Genomic DNA, 18,988 nt, shown 5'->3' on the forward strand with positions numbered 1-18,988 from the left:
ATCAATACTTGCTGTGATTTTGCAGTCATTTGCAGATATGCATAGAGTAAGAGTGGCAAAAAATTTGAGTCACTCAATGTTCACATTTCCAGCTGAGGTCAAACAAGGCAACACTCTGCCTTCTTGTTTCAGCTCTCCTGTTTCAGTTCCTTTTCACAGTCTATTTAATGTCAAATCTTTTGCATTTTTTGTATTTTGTCGGTAATTTTGTGGTTTAAAATGGTCCCCTAGATAGTGTTGACATGCGGTCCAGTGTTCCTACATACAAGAAGGCTGTGACGTGCCTCACTGAGAAAATGTGTTAGGTAAGCTCTATTCAGGCATGAGCTGTTGGCCATGAGTTCAATGTTAATGGATCAACAACATATATTAAATAAGTTCTCATAAAACAAGGTTATGTATTGATCAGTTGACCAAAGTGTTGTGACTAGGGACTCGCAGGAACTTAACTCTGTATTTCTCCTAAGAGCAATAGTCAATATTCACTAATTCAGTGTTCATGGCGACTTGAAAGAACATAACTACTGCAAATAATAAGAAACAACTCTATCTGTACTTCATTTCCCATTTTAATGTCATGACAGAGTGGCTGATAGACTATAAATCATCCCCAATATTTTGCAAATTGGAAAGGCAATACTAATAATATATTTAAACAAAAATTCATTAAGCAAGCACTATTCAAATTTGGCATCAAGTTTATTATATTTTACTTTTATTAATGCCAACAAATTTGAAAACAGTAACATATTTTAATTTACTTCTGTCTTTTATGTATTATTTTTCTAGCACTTTGAAAATAACCTTACTGCCAATGTTTATAACAAATCTGAAGCTTAATTTACTGCTGTATACCTAGAATTTTCATCAAGATTGTTTTAAAAACTTAAAGCCCTTATAAAAGGAACAGTAAATTGTTTTGATTTATGCAATTACGTTGTTTTTCAACATGCTCATTCTACTTGACCTTTTTAATATGTGGTTCATTTCCTATTTTGTTTTATTAAAACATTTATTTTGAGCTACATTGTAGTCATAGCATAACTGCCAACTTCGACAAAACTTCCCCCTCAAGGTAGCCTATCAGAATATGTAAAAGGTTTAAAGAAAGATAAAGAAAAAGTTCACTGACAAATCTTCTAACATTAGTGAGTTTATTCACAAAAATAAAATATATTAGGACCAAGGTGTCAGCCTTCATAAAAGGTGATTTTAATTAAGTAGATATTTTAAGTTGGACAATTTTTAAATTGGTTTAAACTACGTTCACACAAAACAGCATAGCTTTTAGTACTAAATATAATTATGAACCTTCAAGAAATTTAAGTGAGTGAAGAAACAAAAAAGGAAAACTAACTTAGTTTCAGAAAAAGATTTTTTAAACTACTGGTTTAACTAGAAAGTAGAAATTATCAAGTACTGGGCTTCCCTGGTGGTGCAGTGGTTGAGAGTCCGCCTGCTGATGCAGGGGACATGGGTTCGTGCCCCAGTCTGGGAAGATCCCACATGCCGCGGAGCAGCTCGGCCCGTGAGCCATGGCCGCTGAGCCTGCGCGTCCGGAGCCTGTGCTCCACAACGGGAGAGGCCAACAGTGAGAGGCCCGCGTTCCGCAAAAAAATAAATAAATAAATAAAAATTATCAAGTACTATGAATACAATTAATCTCCAAGAATCCAAGTAATATATTCTTTATTGAATATACACTTGCACTCCTATAGTACATTCCTAAAGGGCAATGACACAAATAGTATGAAGTTTTGAATTTTTAAAAATATCTAAGCACACAGATAATGTTGAGCCAAAAAGCTTACAAGTTCTGTTTAAGTTTAGAAAATACTTCTGGTCAACAGTCCAGACTTCACATGCATGGAACTATTATAATACATAGACTCTATCAAAGGACATAACCATCAGTTTCACTTTCCGGAAATCCTGTTTAGTTTCTCCCAACCCTTTTTTCCTTTACCATGACTGTAAATAACATAGTTTGTTTTGTTGAAGCTTTACAACTCTAGTACGTACTAAAACACAGGGAAAGTCCACATCTACTTTTAAATTTGGGTCAAGGTGATCAGAAAACTACAGTTTTCAGTTATAATTTCTAAAACGTTTAAGAAAACATCACTTGCAACTCAGAAAAGACTTTACTTTAGCAATATCAACTAGGGTCTTTAATGTAAAAAAAAATTTCCAAGAAATATATTTTCATGGCTTTCTTTGATTTCTTTAGTTGTTGCTCACTGCTTTGACAGATAATAAAAGAATCGATTACCTAAAAGGACAAACTCAATACGTTTGTTAGTGTTCTCTATGCAACAGGTACAGTGTTTTTGTTCTTTTAAATCAAATATTAACATTAATACACCACAGTTACGCACTTCTCTACCTTCCTTAGAATAAATACAAAATTATTTTACACTATAAATAATTTGCTTCCACTAGAATGTTTAACAAAAATGTTATGCTTGTCAACAAATTAAACTTTTCAATTAAAAATAACAAAAGTAAGTTGTTGGTTTTTTTTGTGGTACGCGGGCCTCTCACTGTTGTGGCCTCTCCCATTGCGGAGCACAGGCTCCGGACGCGCAGGCTCAGCGGCCATGGCTCACGGGCCCAGCCGCTCCGCGGCATCTGGGATCCTCCTGGACCGGGGCACGAACCCGTGTCCCCTGCAACGGCAGGCGGACTCTCAACCACTGCACCACCAGGGAAGCCCAAAAGTAAGTTTTAATACTGTTTTTAGTTCTTCAACTACTATTACAAAGTACTATTACAAAGTATATATATATATATATATATATATATATATATATATTTTGGGGAGGGGGTTAAATTTCAAAAAACATCCAAATGTGCCAACTGGTAACACAATCTCTCAAGGTACTTAACACTCCCTGTCCAACAAGTTAAAGACTGTCAAAGAAAATAAAAGATTTCAAGGCATCTTACTAGACCTCTCTGCTGCCCTTTATTTGTTTAACTTTTCCAGCTCTTCGTGGTAGTCTCAGACCATTGTTTCATGGGTCTCTCACTTCTCTTTCCTCCTCCACTTACATCTCTTTTTTTTAACCTATCCATTAAATGTTGTTTCCCAGTGCTCTGTTCTCAGCCTTTTTCTCTCATCATTCAATGTAAATCCACTCACTCCTATAGCTGTATCTGTATAATGTGTATAATATATAAAATACCCATATATATATGGGTAGATGAAATACATAATTACAAACGAGATAAATGCAATTAAGAGAGGGATGTATAGTTCTCTATTGGGATGCAAAGTGGGGAAGCAGCCCTGGGGAGGTTAGGAAAGATTTCACAGAGGAAGTTACTCATGAGCTGAGCTTGACAGACATTAGAGAGAATGAGGAAAACATGCCAGACAGAATGTTTTACACACACACACACACACACACACACACACACACTCTCTCTCTACATATTGAGGACTCCCCAGTCTCTCTCCCAAGTATCACCTGGATAATTCTGAAACAGAATTCTGTATCTGCTCCTCTTCTAATATTTCCCACCATACTTAGTGCTGCCTTAGTGAAGTTGTTGAAATAGAAATTTAATCAGGTAACTTTTTCTGCTTAAAATCCTTCAATGTCTCTCCCATTGTTTTCCAGATTATGTCTAGACTCTAGAGTAAAGCAGTTAAGTCCCTTCAAGATCTGACTTCCATATCCTTTCGTGTTTTACTCCTAATCACTCTAATCACCCTCCTCCACCCAACCTATTAGCCATCAAGTTCCTTGAGGATTCTGAGTCAGGCATGTATATTTTCATATGCTCTTCATGTATATTTTCATATGGTCTTCATTCTGTCTGGAATGTTTTCCTCATTCTAATGTCTGTCAAACTCAGCTCATGAGTCACTTCCTCTGTGAAATCTTTCCTAACCTCCCCAGGGCTGCTTCCCCACTCTGCATCCCAAGAGAGAACTACACATCCCTCTCTCTCTCTCTTTTTTTTTTTTTTTTTTTTTTTGCGGTATGCGGGCCTCTCACCGCTGTGGCCTCTCCCGCTTCGGAGCACAGGCTCCGGAAGTGCAGGCTCCGCGGCCATGGCTCACGGGCCCAGCCGCTCCGCGGCATGTGGGATCCTCCCGGACTGGGGCACGAACCCGTGTCCCCTGCATCGGCAGGCGGACTCTCAACCACTGCGCCACCAGGGAAGTCCCACATCCCTCTCTTAATTGAACTGATCTCATTTGTAATTATGTATCTCATCTAAAACATTATAATCTATTTTATCTTTCTGTCCCCATGATTTAATCCTATACTTAAGACATAGTAGGTGGTGCTCACTGCAACTTTGTTAACTGTATTAATACTTTTTTTTTTTTTTGGTATGCTGGCCTCTCACTATTGTGGCCTCTCCCGTTGTGGAGCACAGACTCCGGACGCGCAGGCTCAGCGGCCATGGCTCACAGGCCCAGCCGCTCCGCGGCATGTGGGATCTTCCCGGACTGGGGCACGAACCCGTGTCCCCTGCATTGGCAGGCGGACTCTCAACCACTGCGCCACCAGGGAAGCCCTGTATTAATTCTTCATGTAAATAGTTCAAAGATTAAAATTAACAAATGGCAAAGAATCTTCCTCTTCATTATAGATGATTAAGTTGTCTAAACACTGAAATTTTTAAGTAACTATAGACACTGGTTTTCAATCTAATATAAACCTTTCTGCACAAAATATAAACTGTCAAGCAACTAAAGTAACATTCTCTGGGCCAATATTAAGTTTAGCTCGTGCAGGAACACACTGATTAGTATCATCTATGCAAATGAAAAATATAAATCTTATTACTGAAAAGGTGTGACTGCTGAGAAACAGAACAAATTTAGTTAAAAAATAGTTTCCATGTTAGCAAGGTAGCCTATGAGACTGTCTTATCAGCGTTAAATGATTACATGTCCAAGAAGAAACTATGAACTACGAAAATATTTCAATTAATGCTTTACTTTCCTAAATTCTTTCAAAAAATGACCAACTTTTCAGCGACTCTATTTGCGTCCAAGTCATTCTGTTAGTAGCACCAAAAAGCAGATCTCAATTAAACAGAGCAGCGTTTGCACAGGATCACTCAGGCGGGAAAAATCCTGAAACACTTACCAGTTTAATAAACTGTACAGAGCAATGACAGCATCAAAAGGGAGGAAAAGCAAACTAGAAGTATAAGGTGACAAGTGAAAGGGGAAAAGAGCTGACAAAAAATAATCATTAGAAATTAAATTTTAAAAGAACAGAAAGATGCTAAAGAGCAAAAAGAGAAAAATCATCAGAGGTAAAGACACATGAATATGCCCTCATAAAAGAGTTTACCTCTTTATTTAAAAGTTTGGATAGCATAAGTAATATTAATTTGTACCTTTAAAGGTCGACAGAAAGATATTAAATAAACTGTGGTTAATAATCAATTTATAGAATATACAAAATGAAATAAACTTGTTACCTTGATTTCTCTTTGTTCAACAGATTTTTCCCATATTTGTTGATCATATGCTCCAATCTATGAAAATAAATTAAAAATAATACTACATTAAATGATCATTGTTGGAACCCATCCAACAGGTATAACTCTGTTGAATTACAAGCAACTTCATGTTTATTCAGCGCAGATTAGATCCAGCTCTGTCTCAGACTTCTGTGATCAATACTGTATGGCAGTGGTTCTCAAAGTATGCTTGCAGGACCAGCAGTTTTAGCATCTTCTTGAAACTTGATAGAAATGGCAACTCTCTGGTTTCAGCCCAGAATTACTCAATCAGAAATAGGGATGTGATACTCAACAATGTTTGTAAAAAACCCTCTAGATTATTCTGATACACTACTAAAGTTTAAAAGCCTAGGGCAGTGACCCTAGGGAATTTTTATTTTGAATAAACATAATTGCTACAGCCCTGGTACATTCAAGAAAAAATTCCCAAGTGATTAATTCTTTATGGAGTTATTTTTAAAGAAAAAAATATCAATATTCTACAGAAGTAAAAATTCATAAGCAGGTAGACCACAATTACCAATTAGATGAAGGTTTAAATTGAAAAATATAGTCAGGAAAGCAATTGAAGACACAGGGAAAAGCATCAAGAAGTAGAATTCCTTGTACCTTCTGTGCCTATTACTCTTAGATGCTGGGAAGGTCTCTGAAATATACCTTCACCTGGGCAGGATGAACAAACCATTCTTACTGTTCCTAACCAAGTTCTTCTCTGTTACCTCCTATTGTCTCCAGTTTCCACTTAATTTCCTATATCCAATAGGATACTAAAGTGGGTCAACAGCCTATAGTTTAAACTGAGAGTCTTCATTATTAGCATTAATTGAAAATAGAATCCTGATGCATTAAAATTACTTCAGATAATTACAATTTAGAGACTGGAGACAGAGACAAGAGATAAGCAAAGATATGAGTAAGTTCAGGAAAATATTTTCTGACTCACAAAACCTTTCTACCCAGAAGTCCTCTTAGCTACATGTTATTTTTTAAATCTCGTTTCAAGAAATGAGAAATTGAGAATATGAGAAGGGTTTAAATATAGATATAAAGGAGCTAAAAAATGATAAAATCATTTTTCAAAGGTGTGACTTGTTATAAAGACTTTTTAAGGATGTACATGTGTTTGTACATTTTCTAGCAAAGAGAGAGCAACACCCAGACACCCAGTGTGGATCTGGAGATGTTCCATAACAGCCCGTCATTTCTATTATCTCTCCTACATATTACCTTATTCATTCTAATTTCTCTGCTCCTTTAAATACTGTTCTTTTTCATCACATTCCTGTGACTCCTTTCTTATTTTAAAAATCACTTTATGATATAATAATACCCTGCAAATTAAAATCTTATAACACCTAGACCAAGCCACATAGACTGAACAACTGACTTATACTTAACCAAAGCTGCCATCAGTCTCTATAAAGCACGATTAATAAGTCCTAGGTAAGCAATAACCAAATGGTTAGACTTAATGGCAGAGCTGACCTGCAGTGACTAACTGCCCCTCAATCATATTCCTTAAAATCAGAAAAGAAGTATGGGAACACAGATTCCAGAGGAGTAATTCTGCTCTAACTTGATAATTCAGAATGACTGGGCTTGATTCAATTAAAAGTTATTTTTTAAATGTGTAACTATTTCAATGCACTGCATACTCTTCAGTGAAACAATAATCAAAACTAATAAAGAACAGGTACCAATGTGTTTAATAATTATTTTGGCAGTATTTTGTTTTCACATACAAAACAATTGCACTAGGTTCTCTTTTAAAAGAACTGTCGGTTTTTTTTTAAATTAATTAATTTATTTATTGGTCACACTGTACAGCATGTGGGATCCTAGTTCCCCAACCAGGGATCGAACCTGTGCTCCCTGCTATGGAAGCGTGGAGTCTTAACCACTGGCCCGCCAGGAAAGTCCAAGAACTGTGTTTTTATTTCAAGATGACTCAAGAATATGGACATGGAAATATATATCCCACAGTCCTAAAGTCAGGGAAAATAAAATAATGCATGTGCAACAGACCAAGTCAGGAAAGCATGCCAGTACAACCACAGCATGGTACTGAAGAGCTCCAGGTTTTTAAAAAGGTATAGAAAGTCTAATAAACCTTGCAGTGAAGCAGTGACTAGAAGTAGAAAAGTTTTTTGAAGGCTGAGGTTCTTGCAAACAGCAGAATGGTGATGGGGAATATTCCTATAAAAAGGATATAAAAAGGAAAATGATGGCTTGTTTTACTGGCTAATCAACTTTTCTTCAAAGATTTGATGCGTGAGAGGAAGGACAACTTTTACTATAATAGAATACCTTGTGGGATCTTAATTTTTTTTTTAACCAGGTAAGTGTCATTTTCAATTACAAGCAATTAAATGTCTCAAAAAGTGGAAACATCAGTTCTCCTTTGCAGCAGACTTTTTTTGTTTTTAAAATACTACCAGAATGGACCCTTTAGTTACATATGCAAATTGACTTCCTTACTGAAGAAAACTGTGAGGGTGCCTTTAAAGCTAAACACAGGTGCTTCAGGAGATGTTCAGGGTTCTGCTTAGTGATGCATATGCCATTAACAAACTACCCTCACATATGAATTCAGACTGAATTGTCTCTGAAAATTGCTTCTTGGGATATGTGTGTAGTACCTCAGCGGCATCATGAAATCAGAGTGGTGGCAGGATACTAGAAGGGACAGGGAAGGAATTCAGAAGGGAAGGCTCTTTTCTGACCTAAAGCCTCACTTTCTTCCACTCTGAAATCTGGCAAGATAGAAGATTAGAACATCTGCAGCTGGGGTCAAGCTTTTCCCTTGAAAGAAACATAATCTTATGGTCAATCATAACTGAGCAAGAAAAGAAGTGAAACAGACTGAAGAGGAGAACCATCTTCCCAAGACTTAAGGTCATGGATCAAGAATAATTTGCAGGCTGTGTTAAAAAAAAAAATTAAAAAACAAACAACTTGACAAGTTTTCCAAAGGTTCTATACTACTTCGGACATACACATACTTGGCAGACTTGACTAAATCACCTAAACTTGATAGCTGTTTCTTTTTTGTATTTCTTCTACAAAAAAATTAAATAACAAGGCCAAGTTCAAATATAGTTTTCCGTGAAAAATCAGGAAGAAAATAACTACATTATTTTTTTAATGTCATACAAAAGATTAAAGGAAGCTCAGTAGTAACATTTGTCTAACAGAACAGGAATTTTAATCAGATAATATGTTCTTTAATTGGGAAAAAATATTATGTAATATTTTGGCCACTTTCAAATTTCAGCTACCTCCTAACTGCTCTTTCCTGACCCACAAAATGCCTCCACTGTTTGGGTGTTTAGAAAAGTGCCTAACATTCTATGGGAACAAAAGGATATATATGCAAACAATGTTTTGTTGGTGGATAGAAATACCTAGGTAATTAATGTATGAGAAGTTATATGAATTTTCAACCATATTCTTCACGTGACAATGTGTTTCAAGGAGGGAAAAACATTGTTTCTATTGTATTATAAGAGAGGACTCTGGGGCTTCCCTGGTGGCGCAGTGGTTGAGAGTCCGCCTGCCAATGCAGGGGACACGGGTTTGCGCCCCGGTCCGGGAAGATCCCACATGCTGCGGAGCGGCTGGGCCCATGAGCCATGGGCACTGAGCCTGCGCTCAGCAACGGGAGAGGCCACAACAGTGAGAGGCCCGCGTACCAGAGAGGACTCTGCAATCCTGATTTACATTTGATGTGCAGCGAACTGTTTTATACATGTTAAGAAAGTAAAGTTCATTTTCTGGTGCCTGGTTATAGTAAGCAAAGTTTATCAATGCTCTGGTTATTACTCCCACAGATGCCCTGAACACCTTAAGCCTCAGGCGTACTGTTACCCAACCAGAGTTGATCTACAGTCAGCTTTTCTCACCTGGTCCCAGAAGACCAAACACTGCCCTCTACAGATTCATGCTGTATCTTCAACAACAGGTCTGGCAATCCTATATGGATCACTTACACTACTCCCCATAATGACAGCAAGGATAATTCTAAATTTTCTTTTCACAGGCTTTAATTCCTAATTATTCTGAACATAACACTTCAATTACTTCCACTTCTAAGATCGAAGCCATAAGATGCAAATGTTAAAATTGGTTTAAAAAAATACAAACAGAAAATATCTGAGGGACCAGTGTCCTGAAAGTGGTAAAAAAAAATTTTTTTAAGAAAAAAATTAGAAAAGAAATTGAGATACTATAACTTAGTAATATCAAGTGGATTAAAATTGAACTAAATAGATGCCTTCTGACCTACTGAAGACCTACTTATAAAAGGCAAGTGGATGTAGCTAATACGCTACAGTAAGTATGTATGTAAATACAGATAGCAGACATTTTAGAAGGATACATGAAAGCCATTAATAGTGAGGACAGCTCTTTTACTTTCTGCTTTATATTCACTGATCCTATATCACTTTTTCTCCCTACAATGGATAAATACTATTTTTATAAAGCAGGATTCTAACCCAGGTCTGATGAACTGCAAAGTAATTTGAATTAGTTATCTAAGAAATTAATATGTTTCTGTCAATGAATATTAACTTTACAAGGAATTATCTACCTCCACCTATCATCATTCTCATTTTGTACCTTTCTATATACTGAGACAAACAAAATGGGGAAGGGGAAAAAGAGGGGTGGGACAAAGAGAGGGGAACAAGGGAGGGGCAGTCAGGGATGGAGAGAGAGAGGGATGAGAGAAGGAGAGAACTGGTAGGTAGAGAAAAAGATTGTCTTTGTCTAGGTGTCTGCCGGAGTCAGCTCTGACTTCTAAGTAAAAAAAAAATTGTAACGAAAATGAAGGTATCACGAATACAAATATTAAAACCCAGGTAATTAGATGGTGAAGTGCGAAACATGTATCACTTATGGTCCTAGAAAAGAAGTATCTCTGAAAAACAATTTAAAAAGCTACTCTTGGGTGATCTGATTACTACTTAGGTCATCACATTCAGAAGAGCTGTGGTTCAGATGTCAAGAGGGTAAAGAGAAGGTGTAGCTTCAAAAAGGTAATTACCAATAGTTAATTAGATTAAGTGCTTAAATAAGAGATTTAGAGTTCACAAATAAATATAAGCAGGGCAAACTGAGGCCCAGATGTGCATGCATATTTTAAACACTTAGTTCTTTAACTAATGAATAGACATGCATAATACTATATGTTAAAGCCCTAATTTGTCCTACTATTTCCATGCTCAGTTTCATTTTTTGGAATCTCATTTCAGAAACTCTGAAAAGCAGGCTATTAATTCTCACAAACATAAGCAAAGGTAATGTTGCTTTTATACCTGTGATGGTCCCACATTTTAATAGTGATTTAATACCAGTACAACCCAGGATAATTAATTTTTATCTTTGAGTCTTTTTATAAAAATAAAAGTTGTCAATCAGAAAATACCCTTTGTTATATTTAGTGTGTTGGTTTCTTAATCCTTTGTTTTCTCCATTGGCTTAGTTGAACAGCTCTTAATGTTTGCTGACAGAAGTGGAAAAGACCCTAGACTGTGCAAGAGAACTGAATAGTCTTATGGTCTTGGGCAAGTTTCTTGACCTCTGAGATTCTGTAAAATGGGGATAACAGAACATACTTCACAGAACTGAAATATGAAATGATAGTGTCTGGTATATAGTCAGTGTTCTGTAAATGTTAGTTCTTTCCTTTCTTGGCAAATCTCAACAGCTCCAGGCCTCAATTACCTCATTTCTAAATTGATGAAGTTAACTATATTTAAATTAATTTGACAACATTTATACTCACTAATGATGAGTTGGATGGCTATAGATGATTTCTTTATGTACCAGTATGGGGAGAGAAAAGATTCAGTGCTACTAAAGTAGAACCAAAAGTGTAGAGGGCTGGGCTTCCCTGGTGGCGCAGTGGTTGAGAGTCCGCCCGCCGATGCAGGGGACACGGGTTCGCGCCCCGGTGTGGGAGGAGCCCACAGGCTGCGGAGTGGCTGGGCCCGTGAGCCATGGCCACTGAGCCTGCGCGTCCGGAGCCTGTGCTGCGCAACGAGAGAGGCCACAGCGGTGAGAGGCCCGCGTACCACAAAAAAAAAAAAAAAAAAAAGTGTAGCTAGAAATATCTGGGCAGAAGGTACCAAGAAGAAAGCAAAAATAGCGGTGTAAGGATAAGTGTCCTTTTCTTAATTATAACCAATATAATAGGTTTTTAGAATTACTTACAGCTTATTAATGAAACCAGAGCTGTCAACACCCAAAATCTCATTTGCCCAGACAACTAAACTATATGGTTTTTCACTCTCACAATGATCTATCTACAAGTATGATAAAAAACAGAGACTGAGGGTTTGAGCAAACTAACAAAATTAAAGTTACTGAACAAAATAGTAGATCTGAGAATACGGATCACCAATGAAACATATCTATAATCCAAAAAATTACGTTGTCATGGTGGACATGCTGAAATTATACAGTACTTCTGTTCATATTACTAAAACATTCTGAAGAAACAATTAGGGCTATTTAAAATCATTAGGATTACTGATTAGTTTTCAGAAAAATCTCTTCCCAGAAGTAGTAGAAACTAATTCTTTTGACTTTTTAAAACTTTTTAAAATTTATTTTTATAACCATTTTTTAATTGAAGTATGGTTAATTTACAATGATGTGTTAGATTCAGGTATACAGAAAAGTGATTCAGTTATTTATACACACATATATATTATACACACACATATTATACACACATATACACACATACACACACATATATATTATACACACACATATATACACACATACATACACACACACATATATTCTTTTAAAGATTCTTTTCCATTATGTTATTACAAGATATTGAATATAGTTCCCTGTGCTATACAGTAGGTCCCTGCTGTGTGTCTACTTTATATAGAGTGTGTATATGTTAATCTCAACCTCCTAATTTATCCCGCCCCCCCCTTCCCCTTTGGTAACCATTTATTTTCTATGTCAGTGAGTCTATTTCTGTTTTATAAATAAGTTCATTTGTATCGTTTTAGATTCTACATATAAGTGATATCATATGATATTTGTCTTTGTCTGACTTCATTTAATATGATAATCTCTAGGTCCACCCATGTTGCTGCAAATGGCATTATTTCATTCTTTTTTTATGGCTGAGTAATATCCCATTGTGTAAATATACACCACATCTTCTTTATCCATTCATCTGTCAATGTACATTGAGGTTGACTTTTTTAAACTTTTAATTTCAAAGTAAAGCTCTCAACGCTTTGAATGTCAAACAGGTTTTCACTGTTTTTTGCTCATAACTACTGCCTCTCAAACAAATTTGGCTGTTGAATGCCTAGGAATATCTGAGTCCTTATAACTGCTCCTATGTAAAGCCTTGTTTCTAACCTAGTATGTATCTTGAATAGCTCTCCTATCCTATTCTCTCGCTTTTACATAATGTCCTATTTTTTTTTTTTTTTGCGGTACGCGGGCCTCTCGCTATTGTGGCCTCTCCCGTTGCGGAGCACAGGCTCCGGACACACAGGCTCAGCAGCCATGGCTCAAGGGCCCAGCCGCTCCGCAGCATGCAGCATCTTCCCGGATTGGGCATGAACCCGCATCCCCTGCATCGGCAGGCGGACTCTCAACCACTGCACCACCAGGGAAGCCCCACAATGTCCTATTTTAATCAACATATTGTCCAGTGTTTCTGATTCTCCATTACACACGCGCACACACACACACACACAAACATTCCTATAATAGACACTCAGGTAACTTTAATGATGAGGATCAAATAAGGAAGTTGAATCATTTCATTACACAATATAAACTATGAATGATGATGATGTCAGACAAAAAGGTATGGTCTGGGGCTTCCCTGGTGGCGCAGTAGTTAAGAATCTGCCTGCCAATGCAGGAGACATGGGTTCGAGCCCTGGTCTGGGAAGATCCCACATGCCACGGAGCAACTAAGCCCGTGCGCCACAACTACCAAGCCTGCATGCCACAACTACTGAAGCCCACGCGCCTAGAGCCCGTGCTCTGCAACAAGAGAAGCCGCCGCTATGAGAAACCCGTGCACCACAACAAAGAGTATCCCCTGCTCACCGCAACTAGAGAAAGCCTGCGTGCAGCAACAAAGACCCAATGCAGCCAAAAATAAAAATAAATAAATTTATTAAAAAAAAAAGTATGGTCTGAAGACATGGCAAGAGCTAGTAACTCTTTTGAATGTATAACAACTACCAAATTATCTACCAAATCTTTAGCTCTTCTGAATCAGTCTTTTCTTAGAACTCTAAAAAACGTATGAGAAGCCAAACCATAGAAGCCTTCTAATCCAATAATTAAAATATTGCCCTATAATTCTAGTTATTGGGGGAAGGGAAGGACCTAAACTGGGTAAGTATTCAAAGTTAAAATACAGTTTCTCCCACTATCTGAAAGTAGAGCATTCCTATGAAACTGTTCGTAGGCCAAAATGGCGTAAAGTGAAGCATCGGTTACCTTAAGACACATCTTGCTAACAGATGCACAAAATAAATCAAGATAAATCAGATGATCAAAGATACAGTTCAAAGATATGGCAGCTGGGATGCTTCATGTAGTTCCTAGGGAAGGAGCTTGGCGGTGCCACTCTTGCTGCTTGGGGTGCATACTGCCGCTTGAACAGCTCACTCACTGCAAAACGAACGCTGAAGGCTATTTTCACTTTTCACCTTTTTTCATAAAAGCAAAAATCCTCTTTGGATTTTTTTCTGGTAGCAAAAACAGGTACCAACGTAGGCTTTTTGTAAAAGCAAAGTGGTGTGAAACAAATTTTCAAAAAGCCGGGGATATCCTAACTGGGGAAAGAAGTGTAAGTCATGGAAAAAATATGAATAATTATAAGCAAAGAGGTTTCTTTGCAATCTCTTTGCTTCAACTGTCATTTATTTCTTCTGCTATCAATTATTAGCAGAATCATATCATAACCAAAAGTATTACTACAGAAAAGCAAAGCTGCTTAAGTAGAAGGCAAGTAAAAAAAAACTTTTTAAAGATTAAGATCTTTTTGGGTGGAGAATATAATTTTTAAAGGAAGAAAACAGATTTCTGGAATTCAATCCATTTTAAAATACTATATATCTAGCTGGCCTCTGGCATTTGGATCAAAACATCAAAGTTTGAAAACACATCCTCAGATACTAAAATCTTGTTAATTAGCGAAGATTTCATTCATTAAAAGTAATAACAGTTAAGGCCATTTAATCTCTTCCCACAGATTGTGCCAGGCTAAGCATCATCTAAAACCACACTCTTCCCTGCATTAACCCTAAGAAGAATGTTTTACAGGCCACATACATATAATCAAATCATGAATCATGACCAAGTTCCTATTGCCTAAGGAAAGCCAGTTAATGATATAGTAAAACACTGATTCAAGTTTAGAAGAAAAGAAGAGTATTCTTTAATTCAACAAAGACAGATGATCATGGTAGAATCTGCTTCTAAGAAATTGTAAATCCAAAGAAAAAATATTCAGTTAGTTATAATTCAAAGCAGAATGAAATAAGGACTATTGCACTATACATCAGCAAGAGTTGGTCTGAAAATGAGCAGTATTTGTGAGGTAAAATATACAAGAATAGGAAATTTACTGGGTATGGGGACATGGGAAAGAGATAAAGATGACCATTTCTGGCTTAAGTACCTGGAGCTTCATGGGGATCATTAACCATGACATGGAATAAAAAAACAGGTTTGAGAAAAGCTGTTGGAGCTCTAAGACAGCTAGGAATTATGTCTGAGTTCAGAGAGTTGGGAAGGTAAAAAATTTGGAACTCAGCAACATAAACTAGGTGTTTTGATATTATGTGGTCAATTTGATAATCTAGGGAAACAGAATAACGTAATAAGAACAAAATGTTAAGAAGGATAAAGATGCAACTGGAGGGGAGAAGTATCAAAGTTAGGTAAGAAGACTTAGAAAAATTAGGTAGGAAGAGACTATATACTATATTAATATATATGATAATTAAAGCATTATATATATTTATGTATATAAAAGCAATATAGTCTATATAATAAATAGCAAACAAGGAAAGAGTTTCAAGAAAGAAGGTAAAGAGAGCTAAAAATACTGAAACATTTTGAAGTTGTTATGTAGTTAAACATATTCATGTCAAATAATCTTAATCTCATTTAAATAGTAGGCAAAGTCATTAGCTGAGATATGGAAGCTGGGGAGTTTGGGAGACGGGTGACAATAAAGAAGGTAAGAAACAACCACTCGGGGAGACAGAATACAGTACCAACTAGAGTGACTTAGAGTAGGGATTCCAGGAAGAGCAAATGCAGCTGAGTTGGTATTAGAAGCAGTCAGCTGGGAGTCAGCTGAGTTATGTTTGTATTTTCTCTTTCACCACCAAGGCTCAACAGTCCAGGATCAGGAGGGGAAGAATTAGATACACACACACACACACACCCTGCCACCAAATACCTACAATATGCCAAGCATGATGCTATGCACTTGGCAAGGCCCTTCAGTATGTCTTCAAACCGTACAGCTTCCTTTCTCTCTCCCTGCTTCTCCCGACCAATTCAGTACTACAGCCATTAGAGGGGGCAGAGTCATGGGGGACCCAAAGCAGGGTGTCAGAGAGTCTGACACATAGGGGTGACAAGGGCAGGGTATCAGCCAAAGTGGAGTGTAGAGGGGGACCTTGTGGGGTTAGGGGAATCACAGCCTAAGCAGGATAAGTAGGGTGACCACATGTGGGAGTGACCCAGAGCAGCAGGGCGAGGAGGTCATCCACTTGGAGGATATGCTCATGTGGGGTGTCAGAGCCCAAGAAAGACAAAGAAGGTCTAGAATAAAGAGCTTGAATGGGATGGTATGGCAGCTGAGATGGGAGACTGGTTACATATATAAGGACTGATGTCTCAAAAGCCTGAAAATGTTCCTCTCTGTTTACTCAAAAATCTCTATCTATAAAGCTATTAAAGAAGAGATTATTAGTTCAATGACATGAACGCTATATGTAAATAGGAGAAGGGTTTAATAAATAAATTATGGCATATTTATATAACAATATTATACTCTTTAAAATTATGTTTTAAAAGGGTATTTAGTGACATGGGAAAGTACCTTTACATGAAAACAGTAAATAAAAACCTAAATACAATATAATCCTAATTTTGTTGGGGAAAATTCACAATGTTAACAGTAGGGTAATTGTGTGACTTTATTATACTCACCTGCATTTTCCACTTTTCGTATTATAGACATGCATTACTTTTAAACTATGATTGAAACATCATTAAAAAAATCAAGAGGAAATGGAAGCTAATATCATCTGAGTAGCATCACATATTAGGTACTGGGCTAGGTGGTTTTGAATACATTTTCTCATGGAAAAGTACTGTGATAGAGGGGGCAAGTCATTATGAAAGCAACTGCCACTTCTCAAAGTCAATTTGTCTCATTATAAAAATAAATAAGGCTTTTCCTATGAGTTATATAACAGAAATTTTAATAACAAAACTGTCAGAAATTCTAGTACTATAAAAGGGCAGATAGATACCTACGTCCTAGAATATCAAGGGAAAAAATGAGTTAAAGAGGCAAAATGCTAAAATATTTGAAGTGCCCAAGAAAACAACAACATTTCATACAGGACTCTTGCGGCAGACGGGTAACTTAAGTTGCATTAGGCGGTGATGAATGAATTCAACTGATTCACACAGGAAAGGGAGGGAATGGAAGGAAGGGAACCTGGCAAACAGCTCTGTAGTAGAACTGGGAGAACTCCAAGTTCTGGAAGAAGCCAAGGAGAGAAGGCCCTCATCAGCTCTTTGGCCTCTGTAGCAACCAGTAGGGGCTAGCCATATGGCAGAAGGAAGCAGCCATGGACTACCTCTCCTGAATGCTCTCTTGGTATTCCCTTTTAGTCCTCAAGAGATTAAAAAGATTAACCCTTAGAGCTAGTGATACAGTGTAATATCAGGGGTCCTCAACAGCCCCCAAGTGTCAAGCCCCCATCTTTAATTAGCAGCTGTAATCTGTAACGTAAAGATTAAAAAGCAAGTATAGAGTTGATTTAACACCTCTCATTTATACTTAAGAAAAATCATTAAATCACTAAGAATAAAGGAATGAAGTCCTGCTATACTGTGAGGAGGACTTTAAAGGACCATACCTGTGTAATTTGATCCTATACGCACCCCCTCCTCCACAGTGATCCCAGGCTAGACAGCTGACTCAAACTGAGCCAGTCAAATTCTCTTTCCATTCCAATGTGAGGTGAACAGGAGAAACAGAGATGGATGACTAATAGAGGTGAATAAAATTAATACAACAGAGAAGTTTCTAGAAATTCTGAGGGGCCCAACATAGTCCTGGTTTGTCTTTCCTTCCCAGGTCTTGGCTGTCTGCTGTTGGCACAGTTTACGTGTGTAGTGAAAAGTAGAAGCAGAACACAGTGGTGTTTTTTCCTGGCCTAACTTCAACGAGAACATTGGTGTTAATGCAAACCAACACCACTCTGCATAATTTATGAAGATTGTTTATTTTCCAACTTGCTAGTATATGGCAGTGTGTTCTCAGTGAATTTATTAATCAAGGTACTGTCCAATTAAAAACTTTCCCCAAGAAGTCATCTTGGCAAAGATAATTTAACTGCTACTTTTCTACTTAACCTAACCTTGCATCATGAATTGTGAGAAGATCCTGCTAGTGAGGAAAAAAAGATTATTAGTTGCTATTATTAATCATAGGAAAATAATTCAAATATGCCTTCCTTTATCAATCAGAGGGTCAAAAACACATTACTCAGGGTGAATACTAGAGTTCTATTTAACAATCCTATAACATTAATTCCCAGGTGTTAAAGCTTTTACAGCCAAAACGATAAAATTTAACATTACGCAATTAATAATTATTAGAATTTTCCAATAAATGTTATTTCAACAATTAGAATGGAAATTATTAAATAGTTTAAAGAAATTATTAAACTATTTAAAATACTTTTTAAAAGCTATTCATTACTTAAACAGCTTAATTTAAAAAAAATAAGGACTCATTTCTTTAGCTTCTAAATCATCAAAATACAGTGAAAGGCCAAATATAAATTCTACTTTGTCTTCACTTTACCACTAACAGTGCTGCACATATTTTATACATCAAGCTTAAGGAAAAAAACTTCCTCCCCACAAAAAAACTTCATCTTCTCACCTCGTCCAAGACAAGGCATTCAGCAACAACACAGATCATAATTCACCTAGCCAAACACGCATTTATAAAAATTAACTTACTTAAATAACAATGACCAAAACCAAGCTAGTCAGGATACGTACAAGACTTCCAATACACTAAGCAAATACATTTAAGCTAAAATGAGAGTTGTATGAATAAACAGTAACTGCGTAACTGCTGCTCCACTTATTGAGCAGTTGTTGCTCTGTCATGGATTACAGTCCAAGCAGGAGACAAGACACACAGGACATATTTAAT

General features: G+C 36.9%; 1 protein-coding gene and 1 long non-coding RNA gene across 6 annotated transcripts in view; one reads left to right on the forward strand and one right to left on the reverse strand.

Moving 5' to 3' along the window:
- The window catches only part of PHTF2 (putative homeodomain transcription factor 2), a 113,169-nt gene that overhangs the window by 50,592 nt on the left and 43,589 nt on the right, over nucleotides 1–18,988 (reverse strand). For 4 of the 5 annotated variants that reach the window (XM_033439798.2, XM_033439799.2, XM_004263397.3 and 1 more), the window contains one exon: nucleotides 5,455–5,511. In XM_033439798.2, the coding sequence (XP_033295689.1) occupies nucleotides 5,455–5,511 (57 nt within the window). Of the gene's footprint in view, nucleotides 1–5,454; nucleotides 5,512–14,001; nucleotides 14,176–18,988 lie in introns of all 5 variants that reach the window. The other variant, XM_049714937.1, reaches the window with a different exon arrangement.
- The window catches only part of LOC125965434 (uncharacterized), a 34,655-nt gene that overhangs the window by 5,681 nt on the left and 9,986 nt on the right, over nucleotides 1–18,988 (forward strand). Inside the window, exon 2 of the long non-coding RNA XR_007479309.1 lies at nucleotides 9,330–9,460. This is a non-coding gene — a long non-coding RNA (uncharacterized LOC125965434). The remainder of the gene's footprint in view (nucleotides 1–9,329; nucleotides 9,461–18,988) is intronic.

Source organism: Orcinus orca, chromosome 9 (genome assembly GCF_937001465.1).
Source record: "Orcinus orca chromosome 9, mOrcOrc1.1, whole genome shotgun sequence".
NCBI classification, from domain to species: Eukaryota; Metazoa; Chordata; class Mammalia; order Artiodactyla; family Delphinidae; genus Orcinus; species Orcinus orca.